The sequence below is a fragment of the Podarcis filfolensis genome (genome assembly GCF_964270895.1).
Source record: "Podarcis filfolensis genome assembly, chromosome: 1".
Classification (NCBI taxonomy): Eukaryota; Metazoa; Chordata; class Lepidosauria; order Squamata; family Lacertidae; genus Podarcis; species Podarcis filfolensis.
In genome coordinates, this window is record NC_139604.1 from 122,421,105 (window position 1) to 122,446,982 (window position 25,878).

Here is a 25,878-nt window from a genome sequence, read left to right on the forward strand (position 1 = left end):
TCAGCTGCTAGAATTGCTCCAAAACATCAAAACTATTCTGTTTGTTACATTGCCATCTCTGGGAGATGCATTCCAGTGTGAGCTGCTGTGATGTAAAGAGAGAGCTTGTAAAAGCTTGTTACACAACAAGTTTTTGAGAGATAATAGGGAATAAGAACGCTTCTCTTTCTGTTAAGGCTATTGTAGGCTTCTTGCTCTTAGCTTCTTCATGCATGTATTTTGCAGAAATTGTAGCTCCAGGTAACACTTTGTAAACACATCTGTTCAATTAGCCGAATAACATTAAACACAAAGGGAAGCTTCCCTCGTTGGCATTGTGAGCGAATCTGTTCCTTAGGCCTTTTTTTGGAAAAGTAGATCATTGTTGCTTTTAACGTGAAACTAATGCATACTGTCTCTTTCCCTAAAACCAGAAACCCACATGCAGAAATCCAGAGTTTGGACTTCATGACTGAGCGTGGCAGTGTGCTGGCATTTTTACCTGGTGAGGTTTGTTTTTACATTTTTGGGATGGAGGAGAAACTGTTTGTTAACATATGAGGAAATGTCACCAAATCTTTGTCGTTTGGGCTGCGGTTTCCTTGTGTAGAGTTAGGCAGATAACCTTATACATGGCCAGACTATTGGTTCTTTATGGCCCAGTTGTCTGGCAGTGGTTTTCCAAGGACTTGGGCAGAGGTACAGTGGTACCTCAGGTTACATACGCTTCAGGTTACATACGCTTCAGGTTACACACTCTGCTAACCCAGAAATAGTGCTTCAGGTTAAGAACTTTGCTTCAGGATAAGAACAGAAATCGAGCTCCGGCGGCATGGCAGCAGCAGGAGACCCCATTAGCTAAAGTGGTGCTTCAGGTTAAGAACAGTTTCAGGTTAAGAACGGACCTCTGGAACGAATTAAGTACTTAACCTGAGGTACCACTGTATTTCAAATTTCCTGCTACCTGATCTCCCCCCACTCTTTTAGATTTAAACTGGAGATGCCGGAGATTATTAAACTTGGGACCTTATCTGGGCACTCCTATGTATAGGCTCTCCCTTTGAACTCCCGGTTTCAAACAGGGGCCTAGCCAGATGAGCTAAAGTGGATTATGTGCTCTCATTCTGTGGCTCCCTCACCGGGAACAAAATGGAACAGCTTCATCAAGGTTGGCCTTTGCCATTGGCCAGGAGTATGAAGCCTGTGAATTGGTCAGGCCTGGTGCAAATACTAGCTTTCTGCGGTTACCTGCTCAACTGAGACCACTTTCCTGCTTAATTTGAGGCTCTAGAAACCAAACACGGGGACGTGGGTGATGCTGTGGGTTAAACCACAGAGCCTAGGACTTGCCGATCAGAAGCTCGGCGGTTCGAATCCCCGCGACGGGGTGAGCTCCCGTTGCTCAGTCCCTGCTCCTGCCAACCTAGCAGTTCAAAAGCACGTCAAAGTGCAAGTAGATAAATAGGTACTGCTCCAGCAGGAAGGTAAACGGCGTTTCCGTGCGCCGCTCTGGTTTGCCAGAAGCAGCTTAGTCATGCTGGCCGCATGACCCGGAAGCTGTCTGCGGACAAACGCCGGCTCCCTTGGCCAATAAAGCGAGATGAGCGCTGCAACCCCAGAGTCATCTGCGACTGGACTTAATGGTCAGGGGTCCTTTACCTTTACCTAGAAACCAAACACACCCTCCCAAGTTAGGCCAACCATCACTCAGCCTCTCAGCCGAGTCTGGAACATCCTGGGCAGTAAATGTTAACAACTTAGGTGAAGGTCACAGGAAATGCAACGGACACAGCGCGATAGCAGGGGTGTGAAATGCGAATGTAAGCCACAATCTGAGCACTTGGCTGGAGAATCAAAAAGTGTGAACGCAAACCAGATAGGAGACGTTTGTTCGGGGTGAAAGCCGCTTGCAGTTGAATAAACAATCTTCCAGATGACTATAAATGATTTTGTACTTCTTTAGCTCCGAGTAAACATGCAGCACACTATTTATCGGTTGTTTTTCACCCTCCAGGTTTGGCAGAAATAAATCGCATGCATGAGCTTCTCACGATCATGGCTCACAAGAGGTGAGTCTTAAATCTGTTTATGGTGAGAGGCGCTGTGGTGCTAGTCCTATAGAATGAGGTCATTCTCTCCCTGCCCCCCAATATATTTGCCTTTAGCTGCAGTTAGCTACATGGATAGGACAAAATTAAACGAAGGCCACATGCACTCCCTACATTTAACACATATTTAAAGCATGTGACTCCTCCAAGGAGTGCTGGAAACTAGTTTACCCCTCACAGAAATATAATTCCCAGCACCATTAACAAACTACAGTTCCCAATTCCGTGGGGGGGGAGGGTGGATGTGGTTTAAGTGCATGGTATTTGCACAGCCACATTTGATGAAGATAAGAGTTTGGTGTAATAGCACAGGAAGCTTGAGAGATCCTGTTTGGGGCAGCAGAAACTATTACCCTACATGTTCTCTTTTACAACTGCGGGCCCCTTTTTTGTTTATTCACAGTAGGCACGCAAATTGCACTCACTTTACTTGTGTGAACGCAGCTTCATGTGCTTGGTGGCCGGCCGATAGCACACAAATTAAATGCATGTAAGGCAGCGAGCTTAAAAGCTCTTTCCGCACCTACTCTACACCTGCCTTACCTTGTGTGGCCATCCGAGATCTTGCAAAGGCCTCCAGAGCCTGTGTGAGAGTTTCCCAGAGCCCAGTAAGCAAGGCAGAGACCTTGTAAATTCTGGAGAGGTCTTGCATGGCTCTGGAGGCCTTTGTGAGATCTCAGACGGCCCTATGAGATCTTGCACGGGCTCTGGAAGGTAAGATTGCTTGTGCAGGGTTGGTTCCAGGGGACTGACTATATGTGATTTCAGCTTTACATGCTACCTCCCCCTCCCCAAATAACCCCTGCGCAAGATCCAATTTTTTTTACTGCCAACTTGCAAAACATCAGGGTGATGCATAGCAACATAAAAAACTGCAAAAGCAACACAGAGCAATCATTAAAACCAACTTAAGAAAATTTTAAACAACTGCTTGGGCCCTTTTGTGGGAATAAAAAGTCTTTGAGAGATGCCTGGAAGTCAAAAGCAAGGATGCCTGCCAAATCTCTGCTGGAAGTTTCCAAACCATGGGACCAGCAGTGCCAGTGTCTAGTTGTGCCCTTCCATTGCTACTGGGCCCACTTCCAGAATGTCACTATTTTGCCAGTGGGTTTCAGTTGTACGTGGTCAAATTTAGCTTGCACAGTTAAAGTGGGGTTGGTGTTCTTGTGCAACAAACTTGTCTCCGCTTCGCAGGGCTTTCTGCACTAAGGCAGGTGGCAGCAAAGTGCGCCAGGATAATGGTTCTTGAGGTGGTATAATACCAGTGCAAACAAATCACAGTGATAGCTCGGTAAACAGTGGGCATCGGATTACCTCCTGGCAAACTTTGTGAAAATATATAGAGATGAATGCTCAATAAGCAGGTGGTTTGGAAGAGCCGCAAGTTTCTCACATGTGTTTCCTTAGGTTGCAAGTATATCCGCTGCATTCCAGCGTCACCTTAGAAGAACAGAATAATGTGTTCTTGGCTCCAGTTCCTGGTTACCGAAAGGTGAAATTTTTGAACACTGGCTTCAGTAGTATTTGTTAACTCATAAATCTCTTTTTACGTGCATCTCAAGACTTATTTACAAACATGCTAAGATGCCCAGTTTTTAAATATTTTTTTTTAAAGTAGCTATTGCAGACCATCCACATACAACCCATATAGTCTTCTCATCTAAATAGCTTGGGGCTAGGATACCTAAAACATTATCAATTCCCATAGATACCTACCTGGACAGGAGGTCAGTTTCTGAGCCCCTTCTCCAGGTGCCTTATCTAAATAAGAAGCACCTGATGGTTGCTGGAGACGAGGAACTCTTGGTGGTGGCTCCTAGCTAGAAAATGTGCTTGCCTGGTGCCCACATTATTATGGTTCTTTGGGTGCCTGGTGAACACATTTTTATTTTCTCCCAGGGTTTGAAATTAATCTTTTGGTGCTGTTTATGTCTTTGTCTCTCTTTATATCTGTCATGGATGCTTTAGTTGAGATTCTTGTATTGAAAGGGGGTTGGACTAGTTGACCTTTGGGATCCCTTCCAGCTCTAAAGTTCTATGATTCTACTTGGTCATATATGCTATATATAAATAACAGTAATAATTTTTGCTGTGATTATTTGCTTTCTTGATTTTTTTTTTAGGCTTGCTTTTTTATATTAAGGCTGGTAAATTTTATTGTTGTTGGGCAGCCTTTTAATGCCGTTAATTAAATAAATCACATAAATCGTTAAATAAATAATTTTTTATTTCCTCTTTTTTAAAACCTTCACGTAGATCATTCTGTCTACAAACATTGCAGAGAGCTCTGTAACAGTTCCAGATGTCAAATACGGTAAGCACGTTTTGATGCATTATGGTCATAGGAATAAAAATAAGTATTTGTATGTTCTGCTTTTCCTCTAGCATTATTGATAAATCAACATTTAAAACCCTTTGAGCTGCTTGCTTCAGAGTAACTTCTGAGCATAAGGTCCCTGGGTCCCTGTTTTACTATGTAAGGCAGAATTGCTAAAGTATTTTTCTCCCTGTCTCGGAGCTCTCTCAAAGGCACATTTAAAACTAGGATGGAGTGCTCTCTGTGCCAAAAATTCACATTCTGCCCCAAGGAAAAGTTTTATTTTGTTCAGAGAGAAAGTCAGGAAGAGGGAGTTATTTATGGCTTTTGGCAATAACTATTCACATTAAATTAGGTATATTATTTTAATTTACTGTGATTCATTCAATTTGCATAAAATCAAATGCACTTGCTTCGGGTGCTAGTTTGGTAAGCACCAGAAAGGTAAAGAAGGGGGGGGGGGTTTAGGACAGAGAAGTGGGGAGGAGAGTTTATTGTGTTCATGCAGTGGTTAGGATGTGTTGAGTAGATGTAAGGAAGCTCCTCACGTGTACAGAAGCCTGGATTTTGAGTCTTTTGCAGACAAGTTGCTTGCATTTTTTTACCATAGGGGCTAGAAACTTGAGCTTTTAAAAGTAGAGATTGACAGCTCCTGGCAAGCCAAATATTATAATGTCACATGGAGTATAATGGTCACAAGGCAGAGTCCATTAGCCATACCAAGCTTGTGCAGAAACCAGTGACACTTACAACACTATTTTTAAAGTATCAGAGTTCTGCAGCACTTTGATTCTTCCAGCTTCTGGGTTGTACACAAATTGCTCACACCAAAGAATGCTAAGCCAACCCAAGTTGGGTTCTTCAGTGTTTTTGATTTCTGTGAGATTAACGTGTGTGTGTTTTTTAAACTTTGGTAGCTTCAACACTAGCTGTTTAGTCTGGAACTGCCATCCTTGGTTCGCTTGCTTTTCTTTATATAGGGAATTCAGGCAATATTGTTGGCAACCCGGTACATTATAGTGTGTTCTATATTGTATCTGTGTTTCTCTTTCACATCTGATTTGCGGAGATTTTGTCCTCTTCAAATGGAATTGTCGCTCCAGCCTGTCAGATGAAGACTGCCGAACTACTGTACTGTTCAGTCAGATGAAGACTGCCAAACTTTTCAGCGCTACTGTACTGTTCACTTGAAGGTTCCTCCCTTTGCCGTCTTCCCATGTCATTGCTTCCTGCCTAGTGGAGATATGGCATTGTTGACTCTCGTTTTATTGACTATGAGTATGCATGCCTTAATTATAGGTTTACTTGAATGACATTTTCTTTTCTTTTTGAAGGAAAGTGAAGAGAACTTAACCAGGAATTGAAGAGCACACAGGCTGCTCAGAAAAGAGCAGACTAATTAAGTTGCAATTTAGTGCTTTAGTACCCTAATAATAATAATAATAATAATAATTTATTATTTATACCCCGCCTATTTGGCTGGGTTTCCCCAGCCACTCTGGGCGGCTTCCAACCGAACATTAAAAACGATACAGCGCCAGACATTAAAAACTTCCCCAAACAGGGCCACCTTCAGTTGTCTTTTAAAAGTAAAGTAGTTGTTTATTTCCTTGACATCTGCTGGGAGGGCGTTCCACAGGGCAGGCACCACTACCGAGAAGGCCCTCTGCCTGGTTCCCTGTAACCTCACTTCTCGCAGCGAGGGAACTGCCATAAGGCCCTCGGCGCTGGACCTCAGTGTCCGGGCTGGATGATGGAGGTGGAGACGCTTCTTTTCCCTTAGAAAAGAAAGCAAGGGGAAGAAGCCTTGAAGAGGCTAAATGACTAAATTTGCAGGGGATCTTATGTTGAATAAGAAGCATCATGAGCATAGCTGTCAGCTTACAGATTTGAAAATAAGGGACCAGCAGCCTTGAAAATAAGGGACCTGCAGCCTCACCTGTTTTAGGCACTCCAGTCTTCCTGTCCTCCTGCAGTCTGGTCAAACTCATGCTGGGTAGCTTCGAGAACACTGTCCAACCAACTTTGTAACCAGAGGTTCAACTGAATAGAATCTGAATCACATGCACCACAAGGCCTATGCAGCCTCAACTTAAGATGGCTCCCCGGCCTGGCTTTGCACTGCAAAGTTTGCAGCAGCACGTGCAACAAAATGGCGTCCAGCATTCAAAACCCCCCTCAGCTTGCATTAACTAGCCACACACAAGGCATGCAAGCTCCACCCCCCAGTCGTTCTTAGACTTCTTATTGGGTGAGCAACATAGCCAAGCAACACAGTTGGAGCCTCCCTCCTCCCTGGCCGGCAGGGAGGGAGGGAGAGGAGCTGCTTCCTTTGAAATTTAAGGGACATCATTTAAGGGACATTTAAGGGACATCCATCAATAAGGGACAGCAGCGGGACATGGCGCTGGAATAAGGGACTGTCCCTTCAAATAAGGGACACTTGACAGCTATGATCATGAGTAAATATTACAACAAGCATCTTCACCATGGGGAAGGCGTTGCCTGATGACATAGCACCATAGGAAGTGTTGTGTGATCTTTTTATAGTCTCCTTTCAGCCAGTTGCAGAAAAATATGATCACACCAGCACGAAAGGGCTCTAACGTAGGAGAAGCCTTTGTGTTGAGGATGTGAGACCTTGCTCAAGAGCCATAAGCATCAACTGGCCTAATCTGATAGGAGCATTGCTTTTTAAAAAACAACTCTTTCGAATGCTGTATTGCAGTGACGAACTTGTGTGTGTGTCGCTAGAGAGGAAACCTGCTTTGAGGCCCATAAAGTGTGAGCTGACTCTTGGCAGCAACGTGAAGCATCTAAACAATTATGCGGAGCGACACAAACGCAAGATCAAGACCTTCCGATTGGCACCAGCAGCTTCTCGACAAAAGGGAGCTCCCTGTCCCTGCTAGGAGAGAAGGAGGCTTGTTTTCACATCTTGCTCTCCATCCTACCCCCACCTCCTCGCAGGCACTTCCTTGATTTTGCCTGGTGGTTTGGTATTGCTGTTTTGTGACCTTTGCGCTGGCAGCAGCCCCAAGCTTAGCTGACAATATTCTCATGACCTCTGGTGGTAGCAGCAGCAGCAGCCATGACGTAAGGAGGAGAATGTCTGTGCCCTTGTCTTAATCCATTCACAGTTGCTTGATTTTTTAAAAGGAGGACAGGCTTTTTCAGTGGGTAGTCAGAATCTTCTGCCTGCTGAAAAGCGTGTCTTTTAGAAACGATAGCTCCCTCCATTTTAAATCTGGCCTTCAGTTTAGCGGCTAAAAAAGGTATAACTTCTGCAATTGAGATTACCTCTTTAAAATGCAAGCAAAACCAAACACCAATATCTTTTTTTGGGGTGTGTGTGTGTAAAGTTTGCATCAGATTCAGACTGCTGCTACATATTTTCATTAATCACATGTTTATCCCACTCTTACGATTCTTCAGCCGGGATGTAAGAAGTCATCATTTTCTGTTCCGCCCTGCATTTATCCCATGCAACACTGCTTCAGTTCCGCTTCAGTTCATCTTCTGCAAAAAGCGCATTACTCATTCTCCGCTGTGGTGAAATTACGTTGTCCTAATGTTCTTCCACTTCGTTCACTTGAGTGCCAAGGAAGCACAATGCAAATAAGGGGAAATCTAATTAATTAAATATTGTTTGCAGACTGAAAGCAACAGCAGTGAATGCAGATTGTATTCAGTGGAGTGATTTTCATTCTGGACGTGGGACGAATAAGCGAACATTGGCAATTTCTGCTCCTGTTTCTGTTGGATTTCTCCATCTTTACTCTTCAGTGAGGCATACGTGCTTCTTATTCTCTGTCTCCTCTTACAGTCCTCTCACAACAGCCCCATGAGATGAATTAGAGAGTTACCCACATCTTTTTGCGTGTTCAGGGGTTGGCAAAGTTTTTCAGCAGGGGCCTGGTCCACTGTCCCTCAGACTTTGTGGGGGACTGGACTATATTTTTGGGGGGAAATGAATGAGGGATGATGAGCGGCGTGCAAAAGGGCTCCGGAGAGGGACTGCTTTAAATGGTGGCCGCTCGAGAGGGGCGCTCAGCCAACAGTGGCTCCTGTGTCTTGTGAGTGGCAGGCGCTGTGGCGATCACACAGGGCCCCCGGACGTTTGACGGTCTGTTGACCCTGTGCCACCACTGTGATTGCTTTCTTCACTGCCACCAACCCGTTTCTCCTCACGGGTACATACGGAGTCTAGTCAGTTGTTAACGTTAACAAATAATCAAGTTTATTTTTAGGCATGAACCAGCTTATGGTTTCAGTTAATTTTTCTTGGCAGTTTCTTAATCTTAGTTCCTTAACTGTCCTATTCGTTCCTAACAACTTCAAACTGATTATCCCAACTAACTATCTATCTGACTCCACCTAACAATTCCTCTTACAACACAACTCGACCAACCCACAGACTATTCTTCCCTCCTCCTTCTTCAGCTCCCAACTCTCAATTCTCAACTAACTTTCACACAACTCCCCCTCTAACCCTAACTCCTCCTATCAGTTTCCACTGGCCAATCACATCACACTCATTTTAACCCTTTCCTTATGACCCACCTAGGAGGCAAATGCCACAGCGGCGGGATGATGAGTGGCATGCAAAAGGGCACAGGAGAGGGGCTGCTTTAAATGGCGGCCGCTCGAGAGGGGCGCTCAGCCAACAGCGGCTCCTGTGTCTTGCGAGCGGCAGGGGCTGGCGGCTGCGGGGGGACGATGAGCAAAGCATGAAAGGGCTCTGAAGAGGGGCTGGCACCAACAAAGCCCAGCCCCCTTCCTCCTCTAGGCAGGGCGGGGAGAAGCCAGGAGGAGGGAGGGAGGAGGCGCCACTGCCACCGCTGCGTATGTGTGTGTGGGAAATGGCGCAACCCGAACAATCAGAATCAGATGCACGCCTATCCGCCTGGCGATTCCCGGACCGTCCGCAGGCTGGATCCAGAAGACAATTGGGCCAGATGCGGCCCCTGGGCCTTGGTTTGCCAACCCAAGTTCTAAGTCATGGTGTGGCATAGCATTGCTTGCATTCTGGGCCAGTGGCTGGCGTGAGCTTCATGTCTGCGTGGATTTTGAACCTGGGTCCCCCCCCCCAAGTTACCATCAAACTTTCTAACCCAGGGATTAGGCACCTGTGGACCTCCAGAAGTTGTTGGACTCTCACTCCCTTCATCCCCAGCCAGTCTGGCCCCGATGATCGGGGATGTTGGGGCCTGCAGACTCCTAGAACCATAGAATTTTAGAATTCTAGAGTTAGAAGGGACTCCAAGGATCATCTAGTCCAACGCTCTGCAATGCAGGAATCTCAGCTAGATCATACATGTCAGATGACCATCTAAGCTCTGCTTAAAAACCTCCAAAGAAGGAGAGTCCACCACATCTTGTGGGAGTCTGTTCCACTGCTGAACAGCTCTTGCCTTCATAAAGTTCTTTCTGATGCTTAGTCAGAATCTCTTTTCATGTAACTTGAATAATTTTGGGTCTTATCCTTTGGAGCAGGAGAAAACAAGCTTGCTCTGTCTTCCATGTGACAGCCCTTAGATATTTGAAGATGCTTATCATACCGTATTGGCCCGAATATAAGCCACACTTTCCCCCCAAATTTCAACCATGAAAAGTTATGACTGCCTCCAGTTGAGCCAAGTTGAACACGGTTTCTTGTAACGTAACATGCTGTTTCAGATCATCACTCCTCTGTTTTGCATAGTCTTTTCCTCTCTTTTGTGTGTGTTATCTTACATTAAACCAACATTTGCATTGCAGAAGCACAGTTTTATTCCCTAAACTTTGTTCGTTCTTATCTATTCATTTTTGTAGTCATTGATTTCTGTTTGACCAAAAATCTTGTCTGTGATGAAGAGACCAACTATCAAAGCTTGAGGCTGTGCTGGGCTTCTAAAAGCAGCAGTAATCAGAGGAGAGGTAAGGGTGGTGCTGATGTAAAGTTATTATTATATTATTATTCATTTCGTTTGTATATCACTTTATATTTTAAAGACAAACTCTGAAAGTGGTTTCCAACACATTACACCATCAAGTAAAACAATCCAGAATACAGTGGTACCTCGGGTTACATACGCTTCAGGTTACATACACTTCAGGTTACAGACTCCGCTAACCCAGAAATATTACCTCGGGTTAAGAACTTTGCTTCAGGATGAGAACAGAAATCGTGCTCCAGTGGCGTGGCAGCAGCGGGAGGCCCCATTAGCTAAAGTGGTGCTTCAGGTTAAGAACAGTTTCAGGTTAAGTACGGACCTCCGGAATGAATTAAGTGCTTAACCCGAGGTACCACTGTAAAACAAATCCTAGCTTCAAGGAGGATGCGGAACTACAGACCAGGGTGCAAAGAGACTTGTTCTGTAATGAAGTTTGCAGGGGTGGTAGAAATGTTGGTCATGGGGCATATTTGTCTGAATGGTTTGGAAGGGCTCTATTCCTTTTCTCTTTTTTTGCCCTTCCAAAGGCTGCAAAATTCAGGAAAGATCCAAAAGGCTCCCAGTGTCTCCCTGTTGCTGGTGTCTCTATGGATGATTGATTCTTTAGTCCATTTTTGAGCATAAGGCTTAAATGAAAGCAAGCAGGCAGCATTTGTGGGATACGGCGAGCTCTCCTCTCAGGAGTAGCCACTGTTAAGGAAGTTTTAAGCTCAAATCAGTCAAATCAGCTTATGTCTTTTCTGTGAAGGTCGTGCTGGACGTGTTTCTAAAGGATACTGCTACAGGCTCGTGTACAAGGACTTCTGGGAAAACTGTATACCTGAGACCACCTTGCCTGAGATGATGGTAAGAATCACACACAATATATGAATACCTGCCAATTTTGGTTTCTCTCAGTTCCTTGTTTTTCCAAATCTTAAATTCTGTTCTCCACATTTCCGCAACAATTTGTGAATTTCTTCCCACGAGAATCTGGCAGCAATTTGCTGCACATCTTTCCCAATAAACACATTTTTGCATGCAGTTTTGACTAATAAACACATTGTTGTAAACCGTTTCCTCCAAAATAGTGCATTTTGGTATTTGCATGCTTATACACACTTTACTCAGATACAATGCATTTTTGTGCACGTTGTTTGGAGAAGCGCAAATTTTGAGGGATAGCTGTGTTTTGGTATGCATATTGGGTTGAGAAATGTGAACTGGGTGCTGTCCAATTAAAATGCAGGCAAAATCAATTTTCTAGACGTGCCCCTTTAAGTATGTGCCCTGGGGCTCACGGGTAGGCTTTCTGGCAAAACAATTCCTCACTTAGCTTGAGAAGGTTTCAATCTTCTGAGGAGGCACCGAACCCCAATGTGGGACCGTGTAGATGTCCAAGGAGCCACAGTTACAGCAACCTGTCTCTCCTGCTTGCTATGTCTGTCAGGAGATTGATGGCTTGGTTTGTACATCGCTTCAAACTGTAGTTAAGCTAAACTATGGTTCAAATCTAGATCTGACATCATGGGCACTTCACTTTTTCTCTGCTGCTTCTGCTGCTGCTTCCGGGAAACAAGTCATGGTCTGGCTTAATGTATTGTCCAAACCAGAACTTACATGTGTTTTCTCTCCAAGCAAACCACAAACAAGTAGCCAAGGTTTGTTCTTGTTTTGATTATGTATTCTGTGTTTCTTATCTTTTTTTTATGTGGTGAACTGCCCTGAGATCTACAGATGAAGGGCCAGTATAAAAATTTAATAAATATACCGCATTTTTCGCTCCATAAGACACACTTTTTTCCTCCTAAAAAGTAAGGGGAAATGTTCGTGCGTCTTATGGAGCGAAAGGCGCTGTGCAGAGAGGTAGAGCTGCACAGCGCCCCTTCAGCGAAGCGGGAGGAGCAACGGAGCCCCTTCTGTTCCCCCTCCCACTTCGCTGAAGAGGCGCTGCGCAGATCTCCCTCTCAGAGAGGGAGAACTGCACAGCGCCCCTTCAGCAACGCGCCTGTCCTGGCTTCTGCCTTAGCCGTGCGCAGCCTCTTCGGGCAGGGGGAGCCTTCATCCCACTGCCCTGAAGAGGCTTGGCGCGGTTATCCCAGAAGCCAGAACAGTCACATGGTATCCCAGAAGCCACATCCCTCTTGCTCTTCTGGCATCTGGGATTCAGAATAATTTTTTCTTGTTTTCCTCCTCCCAAAACTCGGTGTGCCTTATGGTCTGGTGCGTCTTTTGGAGCGAAAAATACGGTATACAAAACGAAAGGTGCTTTCATGGCTTACTGTTTATGGGTTACCTGGAGAAAACGGACCACAAGCCCAGGTTTCTGCCGTAACGCTAAGCCAGGCCACGACTTATTCCTGGCAGCGTGGCAGGAGCAGAAGAGTAGCAAAGCACCCATGGCCTTAGCATGCGCTTGCATTCTGCGCATTCACATTTAATCACGACTTCAAGTGATGTGTGAACACGGCCACTGTCAGGAGATTATTACTGTGCCTCCTCCCACCCACCCCCATATGATTTGCTCAGCCCAGAAAGTAAAGGCGAACATCTTTCCAGCCGCCCGCGAAGAGATTTGCAACACAGAATCGCGTTTGTCTTCACTGTGCTCTTACTCTTCCTTTCAGCGGCGCCCACTGGAAAGTACTGTGCTGAAGGTGAAGCTGCTTGACATGGGCGAACCGAGGGCCTTGCTAGCAACCGCTCTGTCTCCTCCCAGTATAAGCGATATTGAGCGCACCGTTCTGCATCTCAAGGAGGTTGGGCCCTTCTATTTATTTATTTTTAAAATAATAATATTTTTTATTAAGTTTTCCATTTTAACAATCCAATCAAATCACATTAAATATTCCAAATTATACAAATATATATCATGAAGTCCAAATATTTTGCCAAATTATAATTTTTTTGTTGGGGGTTCCCATGCTTCAAGTTCAGTGGGGTCCAATCATCTCATATTTCTATTGTTTTGAGTGTCCACTAGTCCCATCTTTAAATCTTCTTGTAATTTCCTTCTTCTTTCATAGCCTCTGAGTTGTTTCCACAGGCGAGCTGAAATGAGCAATATTATGCTTCTGTGTGAACTTTGTATGACTCCCCCCCCCTTTTTTTGCAGCTGGTAAGTCTTTAATTTGCAGTATGTCCTCACACGCTGGTATTTATGCTGAATCCATCCAAAAGTCCTTCTCGGGTGGCAGACGCCATCTTTTCTCAGTTCCGATGAAATAGAATCTAGGCGTTTGCTTATGGGCCCTTCTATTTTGATATATTAAACGTCAGAAACAGGGAACACTTCCCCAGGAGGCATCCGCTATCCCTCAGCCATGCCCTTCTCTGGGCCCAAGTGGCAAGATTCAGCGGGCAAGATTCACCTAATGTGCCCCTCCAGCAGAAGCTCTCTGCAAGGACTTCCCTTGCGCAACAGGGCATCCTCTCCTCTCCCCACGTGCCTGTCGGGATTCACAGAATGCTGTGTGAGATAGTAAGTCTGCAGGCTTGAGTTTGCTAGCTGATGCAACTGGCGGATGCAATCAGCCTGCAATGCTTTCTGTAGAAGTGCTGGGTCAGAACGACTCAGCAGTAATGTGCTGACAGTTGATTGGCTGTCATCGGTTTAAAAGGGAAACCTGTCCAGCAGTAAGTGGGTGGTGTAGAAGAGTGTGGTCAGAGAGAGAGAGAAAGTTTCTTCCTGTTTGCCTTAAGGTGCAGCCAGGTACTCTGTTGGACTGTATGAGCTGCTCATGTATTATAGCCTGTAGATTAGTGTGTGTGTGTGTGTGTGTGTGTGTGTGTGTGTGTGTATATATATATATATATATATATATATATATATATATATATAGTGTGTGTGTGTGTGTAAGGTAAAGGTAAAGGGACCCCTGACCATTAGGTCCAGTCGTGACCGACTCTGGGGTTGCGGTGCTCATCTCGCTTTATTGGCCGAGGGACCCAGTGTCCAGCTTCCGGGTCATGTGGCCAGCATGACTAAGCCGCTTCTGGCAAACCAGAGCAGCGCACGGAAACGTCGTTTACCTTCCCGCCGGAGCGGTACCTATTTATCTACTTGCACTTTGACGTGCTTTCGAACTGCTAGGTTGGCAGGAGCAGGGACCGAGCAACGGGAGCTCACCCTGTCACAGGGATTCGAACCGCCGACCTTCTGATCAGCAAGTCCTAGGCTCTGTGGTTTAACCCACAGCGCCACCCGCGTCCCAAAATATATATATAGCTCACAATAAATATACTGCACTGCACCGAAGAACGTAGAACTCTGAGCATTTCTGCTAAAGCGCTGCGGAGAATTCGCTACAGTCCCCCCTGGAATTGGCTCTGGGGTGGGGGTTGAAATAACCCCCGGAGCAGCATGTGGGGGAGGATTGTTCCGGTGGAAAGGTCATAACACCATGATGTTGAATGGCACCCTATGTCTCCATGAACCGAACGCTTCTTGCTTGTTTGGATTTAGGATCAAGGGTGTCGGTATGTAGAATGTAGTCTGCTGTACAAAGGTGAAATTTATATTAGCTGCTGTGCCCACTTTTGCCTCTGGCATGTGGCCCCCAGAAGGCAATATGGCCCTCAGTCTGAGAACACTTCCCCACCCGTGTGCTAATCAGTTGAAATAACTCTTTTTTTTTGGTAGTACAGTGGTACCTTGGGTTACATACGCTTCAGGTTACATACGCTTCAGGTTACAGACTCCACTAACCCAGAAATATTACCTCAAGTTAAGAACTTTGCTTCAGGGTGAGAACAGAAATCATGCTCCGGTGGTGCAGCAGCAGTGGGAGGCCCCATTAGCTAAAGTGGTGCTTCAGGTTAAGAACAGTTTCAGGTTAAAAACGGACCTCCGGAACAAATTAAGTATTTAACCCAAGGTACCACTGTACATGCTCAAATAGTACAGTGGTACCTCGGTTTAAGAACAGCCCTGTTTACGAACGATTCGGTTTACAAACTCCGCAAAACCAGAAGTAGTGTCCTGGTTTGCGAACTTTACCTCGGTCTACAAACGGAATCCAAACGGTGGAAGGGCACCAGCGGCGGGAGGCCTCATTAGGGAAAGCGCGCCTCGGTTTAAGAACAGTTTCGGTTTAAGAACGGACTTCCGGAACGGACTAAGTTCGTAAACCGAGGTACCACTGTATTGTTTTTAACATTGACAACTGCAAAAGCAGGCATAAGGAAGAAGAACATGGTGAGCAGAGCACTTTTATTTTCTTCTGACTGAAAACTTTTGTTTCTGACTGTTACTGAATTTTACAGTATTGTTGCATTATCTTTTAGATTTTTTAAAAAATACTTTTTATTGTCATTTTCCAAAAAACAAAATAAAACAATCTTTACATTCATTCTTAATGTCAACTTATTTACATTGCGCTAAATTGCGCCTCGACTTCTTTCCATCCCAGTTGCGGTTTTCATAATATACATCTCCTCTTACAGTTTCTTCTGCTTTTCTGCACACGTCACAAGAATTATCCTAGTCCTGCCGTAGTTCTTAAACTTCTACAGTTCAATTCTATATATGTCACAAATTTACTCCATTCTTCTGTGAACTTTGACCCTTTTTGGTGTCGAATTTTATTTGTCATTATTGCTAATTCAGTATATTCAAAAAGTTTTGCTTGCCATTCCATAACTGTTGGAATCTCTGATGACTTCCATTTTTGTGCTACAAGGACCCTAGCTTGTGGGTCCCATAACTTATGGTCTTCTTTTTTTATTTCGTCCCCTATTATCCCTAATAGGAATGCCTCTGGGTTTTTTTGGAAGGTATATCTAAAAAGTTTCTTTAATTCATCATATATCAGGTTCCAAAAATTTTTCATTTTCTCACATACCCACCACATATGATAAAGGTCCCCATCTTTATTTTTACATTTCCAACAAGTTTTGTTTCCCGTTTTGTACATTTTCGCCAATTTGACCGGGGTAATATACCACCAGTACATCATCTTCTCTAGGTTTTCTCTTAGGGTGGAACATGCCGTGAATTTCATCTCTTTATTCCATAAATTTACCCAATTGTCATATTCTATATTATAACCGAAGTCAATTGCCCACTTTACCATCACTTCCTTAATTAACTCATCCTTAGTATCCCACTCCAATAAAAAGTTATACATCTTAGATAAAAGTTTTGTTTTTCCTTCCAAAATTTCTGTTTGATATTTAAATTTTTTCTCGCTGAATCCTAATTTTTTGTCCTCCTTCCATAAAGCATTTATCTGGTGATACTGTAACCACCCTGTCAACTCATTTTTTAATTCCTCAAATGTTGTAGATTTTTAAAACTAATTGTTGTTGTTATTATTAATTTATTGAATTTATATACCACCCTATACCCAGAGGTCTCAGGGCAGTTCACATAAAAAGATCACAGTAATGGTGGTTCTTTTAAAAAAAGTATGCCATGTGCCACTCGTGAGACCTCTGGGAGGAGGGAGGAACACAACCAACATGCACCACATCATTGTAAAATGGATGAAGCACTCAATAAGTATTGAAGTTATCAGAAGACAAGGCCAACATGTCCTGGAAGAGGTCATGTTCCCTCTTAGTTCATCAGTTGTATGTGGGTTTTGACGGATACAATAGCGCAGGCTTGACAATAAGTATTTGCAGGTTTGGAATATATATTTTGGGGGATTCTTAATTTTAGCCTTGAGCTTCGTGATTGTTGGCAAATCAGTTTCCCATTAACATCTATCTTTGCTTGCATTTTGCTATAGATAGGAGCACTTGCTGTCCATTCAGAAGCAAAAAACCCTTATGATGGTGAGCTGACCTTCCTAGGCAGGGTGTTGGCACAGCTACCTGTGAACCAGCACCTTGGCAAACTAATGGTTCTTGGCCATGTCTTTGGGTGCCTGGAAGAATGCATTATAATAGGTAAGTTGGACAACAGAGTAAGTATAGTTAATGCCTTAAGCTGGAAGTTGCATACCTGGAAGTTGAGAGCCAGTGTGGTGTAGTGGTTAAGAGCGGTAGTCTCATAATCTGGGTTTGTGTCTCCGCTCCTCCACATGCAGCTGCTGGGTGACCTTGGGTCAGTCACACTTCTTTGAAGTCTCTCAGCCCCACTTACCTCGCAGAGTATTTGTTGTGGGGGAGGAAGGGAAAGGAGAATGTTAGCCGCTTTGAGACTCCTTAAAGGGAGTGAAAGGAGGGATATCAAATCCAAACTCCTCTTCTTCTTCTACCTAGGTTACTAAAGGTTTTCCTGGTAACCTCAATATTCATGGTGCTTTAAAAATCATGGTGCTTTTAAAAAATTTTAAGGTAGTTGTCCAAAGGAGCTTACAGAAGGGTTTCCCAAACTTGGGTCGCCAGCTGTTTTTGGTGTTCGTTATTGTGTTTTAGTGTTCTGTTGGAAGCCGCCCAGAGTGGGCGGGGTATAAATAATAAATTATTATTATTATTATTATTATTATTATTATTATTATTATTACTCCCATCCTCCCACAGGATCAGTGGTCAGGGATGACGTGGAAGTAAAATTTGGATCCTAGACCTCTTTTTGTGAAGGAGAGGTGGGGTACAATTTTTAGAATTAAACCCATTTCTTTCTCCTTGTTTCAGCTGCTGCCCTCTCTTTGAACAACTTCTTTGTAATACCTTTTAGGCAGCATCTTGATGGATACAGGTATTTTTCCATGGGCTGTCATTTGATTTTTTTAAAAAAAGAAAATTTCAGTGGGTCAGTTAGCCAGTGAAATCTACATAAGCTTGCATATAAATACAAAAATAGTTGGAAGAAAATGGCACACTTTTTTTCCAGATGATGTATGATAGCATTGCATGAGGTGGATGAATCCCTTCTGTTTGAAGGTTGGTGGGCAGGGGAACAGAATGTCTATTATATGAACTTGGGGGGGGGTGCTAGGAAATTGGTGTGTTTGGACCTGTTACGCCAAAAAAAAAGATGAAGTCGCACGAAAGTTATATTTCAATCCGCGATCTTGTGTGTCTTCACCTATTTTCCATTTTGGCTGAAGAAAAACATTTAAAACTTGGCAGTCGAGGCTGCAATCCTGAACATAATTTCCTTGCAGCTAAGTGGTTGCAGTGGATCTTCTTTCTGAATGGACGTTACTTAATCTCCTGTTTTATATCAGAAACGCTACTTGCCTACAGGTGTTCCTTTGGTGTTTCAGGGGCAGTAGCCAAAAACAAATTTAAAAAAGACGACTGCTCTTTAACTTTATAACAGTTTGTGGTGAATTGTTTACAGGAATAAACGGCATTTTTCTGGGAATAGCAAGAGTGACTGTATTGCACTTCTGGATGCCTTTAAGGTAACTGTTTTCCCCCACTACCCGCAAATTATGTTCCCATTTGCTACTAACAACTGGTGTCACCATTAAGGGGGGGGGGAAGCAAACATTTTGGTACCATCACTACACTGTGCAGTGGGACCACCACTTAGTTGGGGGGGGCCTTGCTTCCAGGCGGCTACACACAAAGGCGAAATCAGGAACCTCTGGAACGGTTCCCCGCCCCCCATAAGGCAGAGGGCTGCTTACTGGAATCTAGGAAGGCGCCTTCCTTACTGGGCTCTGGGATGTTCCCAGAGCCCTCTCACCTCCTTCCCAGATGCTGGGGTAAGGAAGGCAGCGCCTTGCTTTCCAGGCTTTGGGAAGGTGGTGCAAGGGCTCTGGGATACTCTCGGAGCTCTCCTGTCCCCTTTCCAAAGCCCAGTAAGTGAGGAAAACATGCTGGGTGGAAAAGAAAATGGAGAGTGGTGGGTTTACTGTGCATTTAAAGGTAAAGGGACCCCTGACCGTTAGGTCCAGTCGTCGATGACTCTGGGGTTGTGGCGCTCATTTTGCTTTACTGGCTGAGGGAGCCGGTGTACAGCATGACTAAGCCGCTTCTGGCGAACCAGAGCAGCGCACGGAAACGCCGTTTACCTTCCTGCCAGAGCAGTACCTATTTATCTACTTGCACTTCATGCTTTCAAGCTGCTAGGTTGGCAGGAGCAGGGACCGAGCAACGGGAGCTCACCCCGTTGTGGGGATTCGAACCGCCAACCTTCTGATCGGCAAGCCCTAGGCTCTGTGGTTTAGACCACAGCGCCACCCATTTACCACCTGCCATTTCAAATAGGCATGGCTCCCCCCGCAAAGAATCATGGAGACTGTAAATGGATCCAGATGTGGAATGTGGTTAGGAGACACCGCCCCCCAGTTCCCCTCGCAGAACTACAATTCCCAGAGCGGGTTAACACTCAGTCCCTCTTCCTAGGGAATTCCCGGCACCCAGGATTCCTTGGGGGAAGTTGGGGCCTTAATGTGTGTGGTGTATACAAAGCCTGCGTCTCGCTCTTGGTGCATGTGGAGTATTTTGTGTCCAGACTGTGTTGAAGTGCAAATGACCAAATCATTGTTGTGTTGGTTTTTTGTTTTTTGTTTAAACCTACTCCCTTTCCCCCCTCTTGTTTAGGAATGGCAGGAAAGCAAGAAGAAAGGAAAACTGAGACACCCTAAGGTTCGTTTCACTTGTCAGTCGGGTGTTTAGGCACCAGTCTGGACTATTTAATTGCTGGGCAACCAGACTTAGCTTTATCTCCGACCTTTCCTTTCGAGTAATACCAGGCCTGGCTTTCAGAACTGTGGTTGGTTTATTTATTGAGCTTTTAGGTCCACATTCAGGATCCCAGGAAGGAGTTTAAAACCAGAGCCATTGCCATACACAACTGATAAGAACATGAATAAAACACTAACACTATATAAGTAGCAGAAAGTTAAAATAAAACAACACCTTAAAAAGCTTGCAGCAACCAGAAATTATGCTAAGACCTCAAACAATCCTAACACCAGACTGATCCTTTGACTTTACAATACATTATTTTCCTCGTACATTATTTCACTCTCTGTGCCTTCTCTAAAGAAGCTTGTTTATGATGTAACATTGTTTTCTTCCTGCATTCATTCTGATTCTCTTCTGTTTTTCCTTTGCAGTTATGTCATTTTGACTTGTAATATCTGTAGTAATGGAAAATTCAGTTCAACATCAATCAGATTCCTCAAACACCTGGGTGAACAGCAGGCATGGCCAAATCTGTCAATTCTGGTTTCTCTCTCCCCTCTCTCATTTTTCCAAACTCAGCTCTCCTTATTCCTCCATATAGCCACATCAGTTTGCATTAAAAATAAATAAAATAAAGCCATCCAAAGTCATCAAAAGCATTTTTCCTTTCTCCTAACACACGCTTTTGAAATGCATTTCTGAAACTGAACCGAATTTCTACTCCATCCCTAGTGAACGGATGCATTTCCCCCGATTATATAGGAGCCACCGCTACCTCCATATGAAAAAGCGTTATTATATCAGAAGAAATTGCTTAGCAAATGTGTGTATAATTAGGAGAGATTTGTCCTAAAATGCTGATGAATTTGCATGAGGATTTGGGGGAGGGAATAAATCAAAACGATGCGGCGATGTGGAGGATTGGAAAAACGAGAAGCCAAAAATTCATATTTATTATTTAGTTCATAAAATTGAATACACTGCTTGATTGAGGGGGGGAAACCCAAGAACCTCAAAGTGGTTCACAAAAAATCCACAATGTTACAACTGTTAAAATACTGCAACACATTCAAATTGCCTCAGCTTTCTAAGCATCTGGGTAGGTTTGTCAAAGAAGAATGTGTTCAGCAGGGGCCCAAAAAGTACAGTGAAAGTGCCTGCCTGATATCAGTAGGCAGGGACAAATTGACATATTCACCCGTCTCTAACGGGAACATCCTGGTAGTTTGAGTTCTGACATGAGCTCATAGAATCATGGAATAGTAGAGTTGCAAGGGACCCTGGGGGCCATGACTCCAACTCCCTGCAAGGAATCTTTTTTTGCCCAATGTGGGGCTTGAACCCACGACGCATGGATGAAGAGTCTCATGTTCCACCAACTGAGCCATCCCAGATTACCTCCACGGGATGCTTTATGAGCAGAGATGGGCGTAAGGGGTTGAAGAAACTTTCCATGGCCCCCTTGGACTGGAATTAACTACCCACCAGTTGCCTCCTTTTTGCTGAAGGTGGTGGAGAGCGAAGAGGTTTTGCATGCTTCTTAGCCTCTTAGCTTCCTGGCTTTCTCCCGCAGGATGAGCTCGACTGGGGTCGTTCCAACTACATTCACATTAAGAGAATTAGAGAGGTGAGTTGGATGTGCGTCTTTGTTTTCTTTCCCCCAAGAACACAAAGTACCTGGGCAAGAAGAGGCCTGCTGGATCAGACCAAAGGTCCATCTAGCCCAGGCTTCCTCAAACTCGGCCCTCCAGATGTTTTTTGGCCTACAACTCCCATGATCCCTAGCTAGCAGGACCAGTGGTCAGGGATGCTGGGAATTGTAGTCTCAAAAACATCTGGAGAGCCAAGTTTGAGGAAGCCTGATCTAGCCCAACAATCTGACTGATCAGATGCCTGCAGGAAACCCACAAGCAAGACATGAGCCCAGCAGCTGTATCTGTGCATGTGTGTGTATCACACACACACACACACACACACACACACGTAAGTTCTTTCATACTTAATCCACATGAAAACCATACAAGCACCCTCATTGTTTGTGGGATGTTGTCCGCTTACTCATTTCAATGCCAGGAGCTCTTAAGCAGCTCCCCTCGGACAAACATCACATTTTACAATTCCAAAGTGAGACCCGACTATGGGATTCCCATGATAACCACAACCTGATAAGCTTTTTTGCTTCATTTTTTAATTTTTCTCGCCATTACATTTATACCTCGGCTTTCCTCCAGAGGGAGCTCAAGGTTTCACACACAGCTAACGCCACTTTTCCTTGTTTTATCTTCCCAACAACCCTTTAAGGTAGGTTGTGCTGAGAGAGCCATCACTTGGGCCCAGGGGTCTCCCCGGTCCTAGCCCAACACTCTATTTTTTGTTCTAAATATTTGTGCTTTCATGTTGCATTTTTATCTTGCGAACCGCCCTGAGATCTTTGGATGAAGGGTGGTATATAAATTTTATTGGTTGTTGTTGTTGCTGCGTGTCAAGACCCCGAGGCTTCCCCCTAATGTTGAATAATAACACCAGGACACAGTATTTTAGCTTAAATGGGCAAATTTAGCTCATAACTTCATTGGTTACAGAATGTGAGTGGTATTGGCTTAAGCCAGTGAAGGCCAAACTTGGCCCTCCAGCTGTTTTTGGACTACAGTTCCCATCATCCCTGACCACTGGTCCTGCTAGCTAGGGATGATGGGAGTTGTAGTCTAAAAACAGCTGGAGGGCAAAGTTTGGCCATCATTGGCTTAGGCATTAGAATTGAACCGACTATATTTGACTCCTGCCCGCCCTGCTGGGAGTCTAGTAAAGGTCAACCACCAATAGGGGGAGCCCTGCTGATGTACGTCAACTAGAGCTCCCCCAGGGTCCCTGATGGGGTCGTGGCATGGCCCTAGCCCTACCTGGGCTTCGGACAAAGATCCACACCCCCGGATCCCTTTAACGCAGCCTTTCTCAACCTGTGGGTCCCCAGATGTTGTTGGACTACAACTCCCATCATCCCTGAGCTCTGGCCTTGCTAGCTAGGGGTGATGGGAGTTGTAGTCCAACAACATCTGGAGACCCACAGGTTGAGAACCGCTGCTTTAACGGAATACCCTTTAACATGTGGGGGGGGGCAGGTGATGGCCACACCTCCCCTCCCCCAAACCAGGCTTTACCAATGCCTAACCACCAAACCTTACAAAAGTTGTGACGATTGCTACGAGGTAGGCGAAAACCAAATGGCCAGTGCCAGTTTGCCAAGTGGAAAAATTCCTACCAGGCCCCCTCAACAGGCGAGGGCATTTTCAGTAAGGAAGATAATGTAAGGGAAAGTGTAATTTCCTAGAGCCCAGTGCTTTTTTTCCTGGAAGTACTTAAGGGTACGCACCACTGGCCCCTTTCCCACCCCCAAATGTTAAAAGTATGGCACTGTAACAACTCCATGGTGAGTACCTTCACCTTTTTTTCTTAAAAAAATAAAACAAACTAAGCCAGCTATAACATTTCCTGCCCTGCCATTCGCTGCTCCCCACAGTGTTCTGCTTTTAAAAAAGCGTGATCGGATGCAGTTCGTTTCATGTAGGCCCACAGAAGCCAATGCATAACTTAGCAAAAACTGTTCAGATTTCCTGCTGCAAACAACGGACAAAGGCCACTAATGAGTGTGCTTGAATCGCGGTGCTCGGTTACTAAGGTTACCCCGCACTTAACGGAAATGGTTTATCCCCTCTTGAACGTAACGGGTTGCACCCTGAAAGAGGAAATAATGGGGAACCTTCATTGGCAGGGACATGCCTTTCCTCCGCTCCGAGTTTAATTGGGAACATTGCTCCAAGCAAACAAACCCTTTGATCCAACACGCAGGAACGCAGTGGAACTTCTCAGTGCAGCTTGCAGAGAAAAGTCGCAGCGTTTAATGTGGGACTCGGAGCGTACCCTCTCACGATGAATTGTTGTGGCAAAGCAGTTTTGTGTCTTGGCCTGCCGCAGTTTTTAGACCAACGTGCTACTCCAAAATTGCAAATAATTTGTAAAAAGACATTTTAAAATAATTTCACTGCTCCCCATGCTGGCAGCAGCAGGAACTCAACTCTCCTGTTGGTGGGAAAGGCACTGTTTTTAACACCAAGATGACCTTAACAACAATATGACGTTTCCAAGCACAATTCAAAGTGTTGGTGTTGACCTTTAAAGCCCTAAACGGCCTCTGCCCAGTATACCTGAAGGAGTGTCTCCACCCCCATCGTTCTGCCCGGACGCTGAGGTCCAACGCCGAGGGCCTCCTGGCGGTTCCCTCATTGCGAGAAGCAAAGGTACAGGGAACCAGGCAGAGGGCCTTCTCGGTAGTGGCACCCGCCCTGTGGAACGCCCTTCCAGCAGATGTCAAAGCGATAAACAACTACCTGACATTCAGAAGACATCTTAAGGCAGCCCTGTTCAGGGAAGTTTTTAATGTGTGACATTTTAACGTATTTTTGGTCTCTGTGGAAGCCGCCCAGAGTGGCTGGGGAAACCCAGCCAGATGGGCGGGGTACAAGTAAATTATTATTATTATTATTATTATTATTGGGTGCGCCATTTTTCTGGGACAGGTAATAAGCATGGCGGCTGAGAGAGGAGTTGTGTTGCTGCTGGCAAGTGCGACACTGACGTGAAGCTCAAAATAAAAGCTGTATGAAGCTGTTGCAACCACTGCTGCTTAAGGCAAGAGGCTAATTCCGGTTCAGTTCCTCCCTTGAGAAGCGCATGGCCCGCAAACAGGGCCTTAATAGACGTGGGTCCTTTTGGTGCCATCCTATTAAAGACACATGTTCCTAGCAAAGGGCTCCTCCCTCCTTCAGCTTCTAGGATTCCCTCGCTCATACGATGCTGCTATCCTTCCATCTTACAGCAAACTCAAATGGTGAAAGCCAATAAAAATGGTGCCAGAAAAATAAGGCCAGTGAGAGAGGTATCGGCATGTTTGGGGAAACCCTAAGGCTTGTAGAAGCAAAAACATAATCTTTAAAAAAATCGTTAAGGTCCACCCCCTCCCCAAAAACACTTTGGGGTCCAGTGAGGGACTGAGCATGCTTGGAAGCCACAGAGTACCAATTGAGAAAGAAAAATGGCAAACTGGTCAAGGTGGTGGGAATGGCCTTTAAATTGGGTTGTGGCTGACCGGAACCCTGTTTTTAGGATGTGGAGATAAACCACAATGTTTTCCCCCTACGAATATTAATTTAGCTTTTGGCCTAGGCCCTTGGTGCCTATGGCATAAATAGATAAGAAATCCTCTTCTAGTGTTGTGCTGTTACATTCATTGTATTATGTTTGGCATATATTTTATACTTCCATTTTCTGTGAGCTGTTTATAAATTTTAAAAATAAAATTGTGAGGTGTGGGTTTGTTTGTTTGTTTTTGCAGGGTGCAGAAGAGAGGGAGACGTTTTGCCTTAATGAAATTTCCTTTTGATGGTCTTGGGATGTATTGTGCTTAATATCCAGATGTAATTTTTTTTAGGTGGCTGAGTTGTATGAGGAGCTGAAAAAGAGAATGGGCGTGTTCAACATGGAGGTCAACCCTCACCCCCCTGCTATGGATCAAGACCATGTGTATAAGCAGCGATTCATTTTGCAGGTGAGATGTCAGGATGTATGAGAGATGTTTTTCTAGATATGCATACGTAATATACATACGTAAAATAAAACTTTTTTAAAAAATTACACAACAAAACTCAACCGTTTCCACATAAATCACAACAAAATCGAAAATAAATATACAAAAAACCACCAGCAACAACCCTCCACCAACAAACCCTTCCAAAGCACCCCAGCCCAAGATTCTGTTTAGCAGCTTCAGCTTTTGTAGCTGGAGTCAATCAGGCCAATTGGAAAAATGCCTGCAAGGCAGGCAGCAGGTCTTCCAGGACTCTTCAGCAGCTTCAGCTTTTGTAGCTGGAGTCAGTCAGAGCCCCACACACCCGAGTCCCAATGAAAATCTGTGAGACTTAAAAATAAATGCTTGGTTTCAAAGTGGAACCTCTTTTACTGTTACTGCAAA

At 44.7% G+C, this 25,878-nt stretch overlaps 1 protein-coding gene across 3 annotated transcripts in view; it reads left to right on the plus strand.

The window, feature by feature from the left end:
• The window catches only part of TDRD9 (tudor domain containing 9), a 91,794-nt gene that overhangs the window by 49,390 nt on the left and 16,526 nt on the right, over positions 1–25,878 (plus strand). For all 3 annotated transcript variants that reach the window (XM_083610555.1, XM_083610556.1, XM_083610557.1), the window contains 13 exons: positions 414–484; positions 1,994–2,048; positions 3,495–3,579; positions 4,344–4,401; positions 10,219–10,323; positions 11,089–11,186; positions 12,947–13,078; positions 17,054–17,213; positions 17,904–17,967; positions 18,556–18,619; positions 19,767–19,811; positions 21,427–21,480; positions 25,339–25,455. In XM_083610555.1, the coding sequence (XP_083466681.1) occupies positions 414–484; positions 1,994–2,048; positions 3,495–3,579; positions 4,344–4,401; positions 10,219–10,323; positions 11,089–11,186; positions 12,947–13,078; positions 17,054–17,213; positions 17,904–17,967; positions 18,556–18,619; positions 19,767–19,811; positions 21,427–21,480; positions 25,339–25,455 (1,108 nt within the window). The remainder of the gene's footprint in view (positions 1–413; positions 485–1,993; positions 2,049–3,494; positions 3,580–4,343; positions 4,402–10,218; positions 10,324–11,088; positions 11,187–12,946; positions 13,079–17,053; positions 17,214–17,903; positions 17,968–18,555; positions 18,620–19,766; positions 19,812–21,426; positions 21,481–25,338; positions 25,456–25,878) is intronic.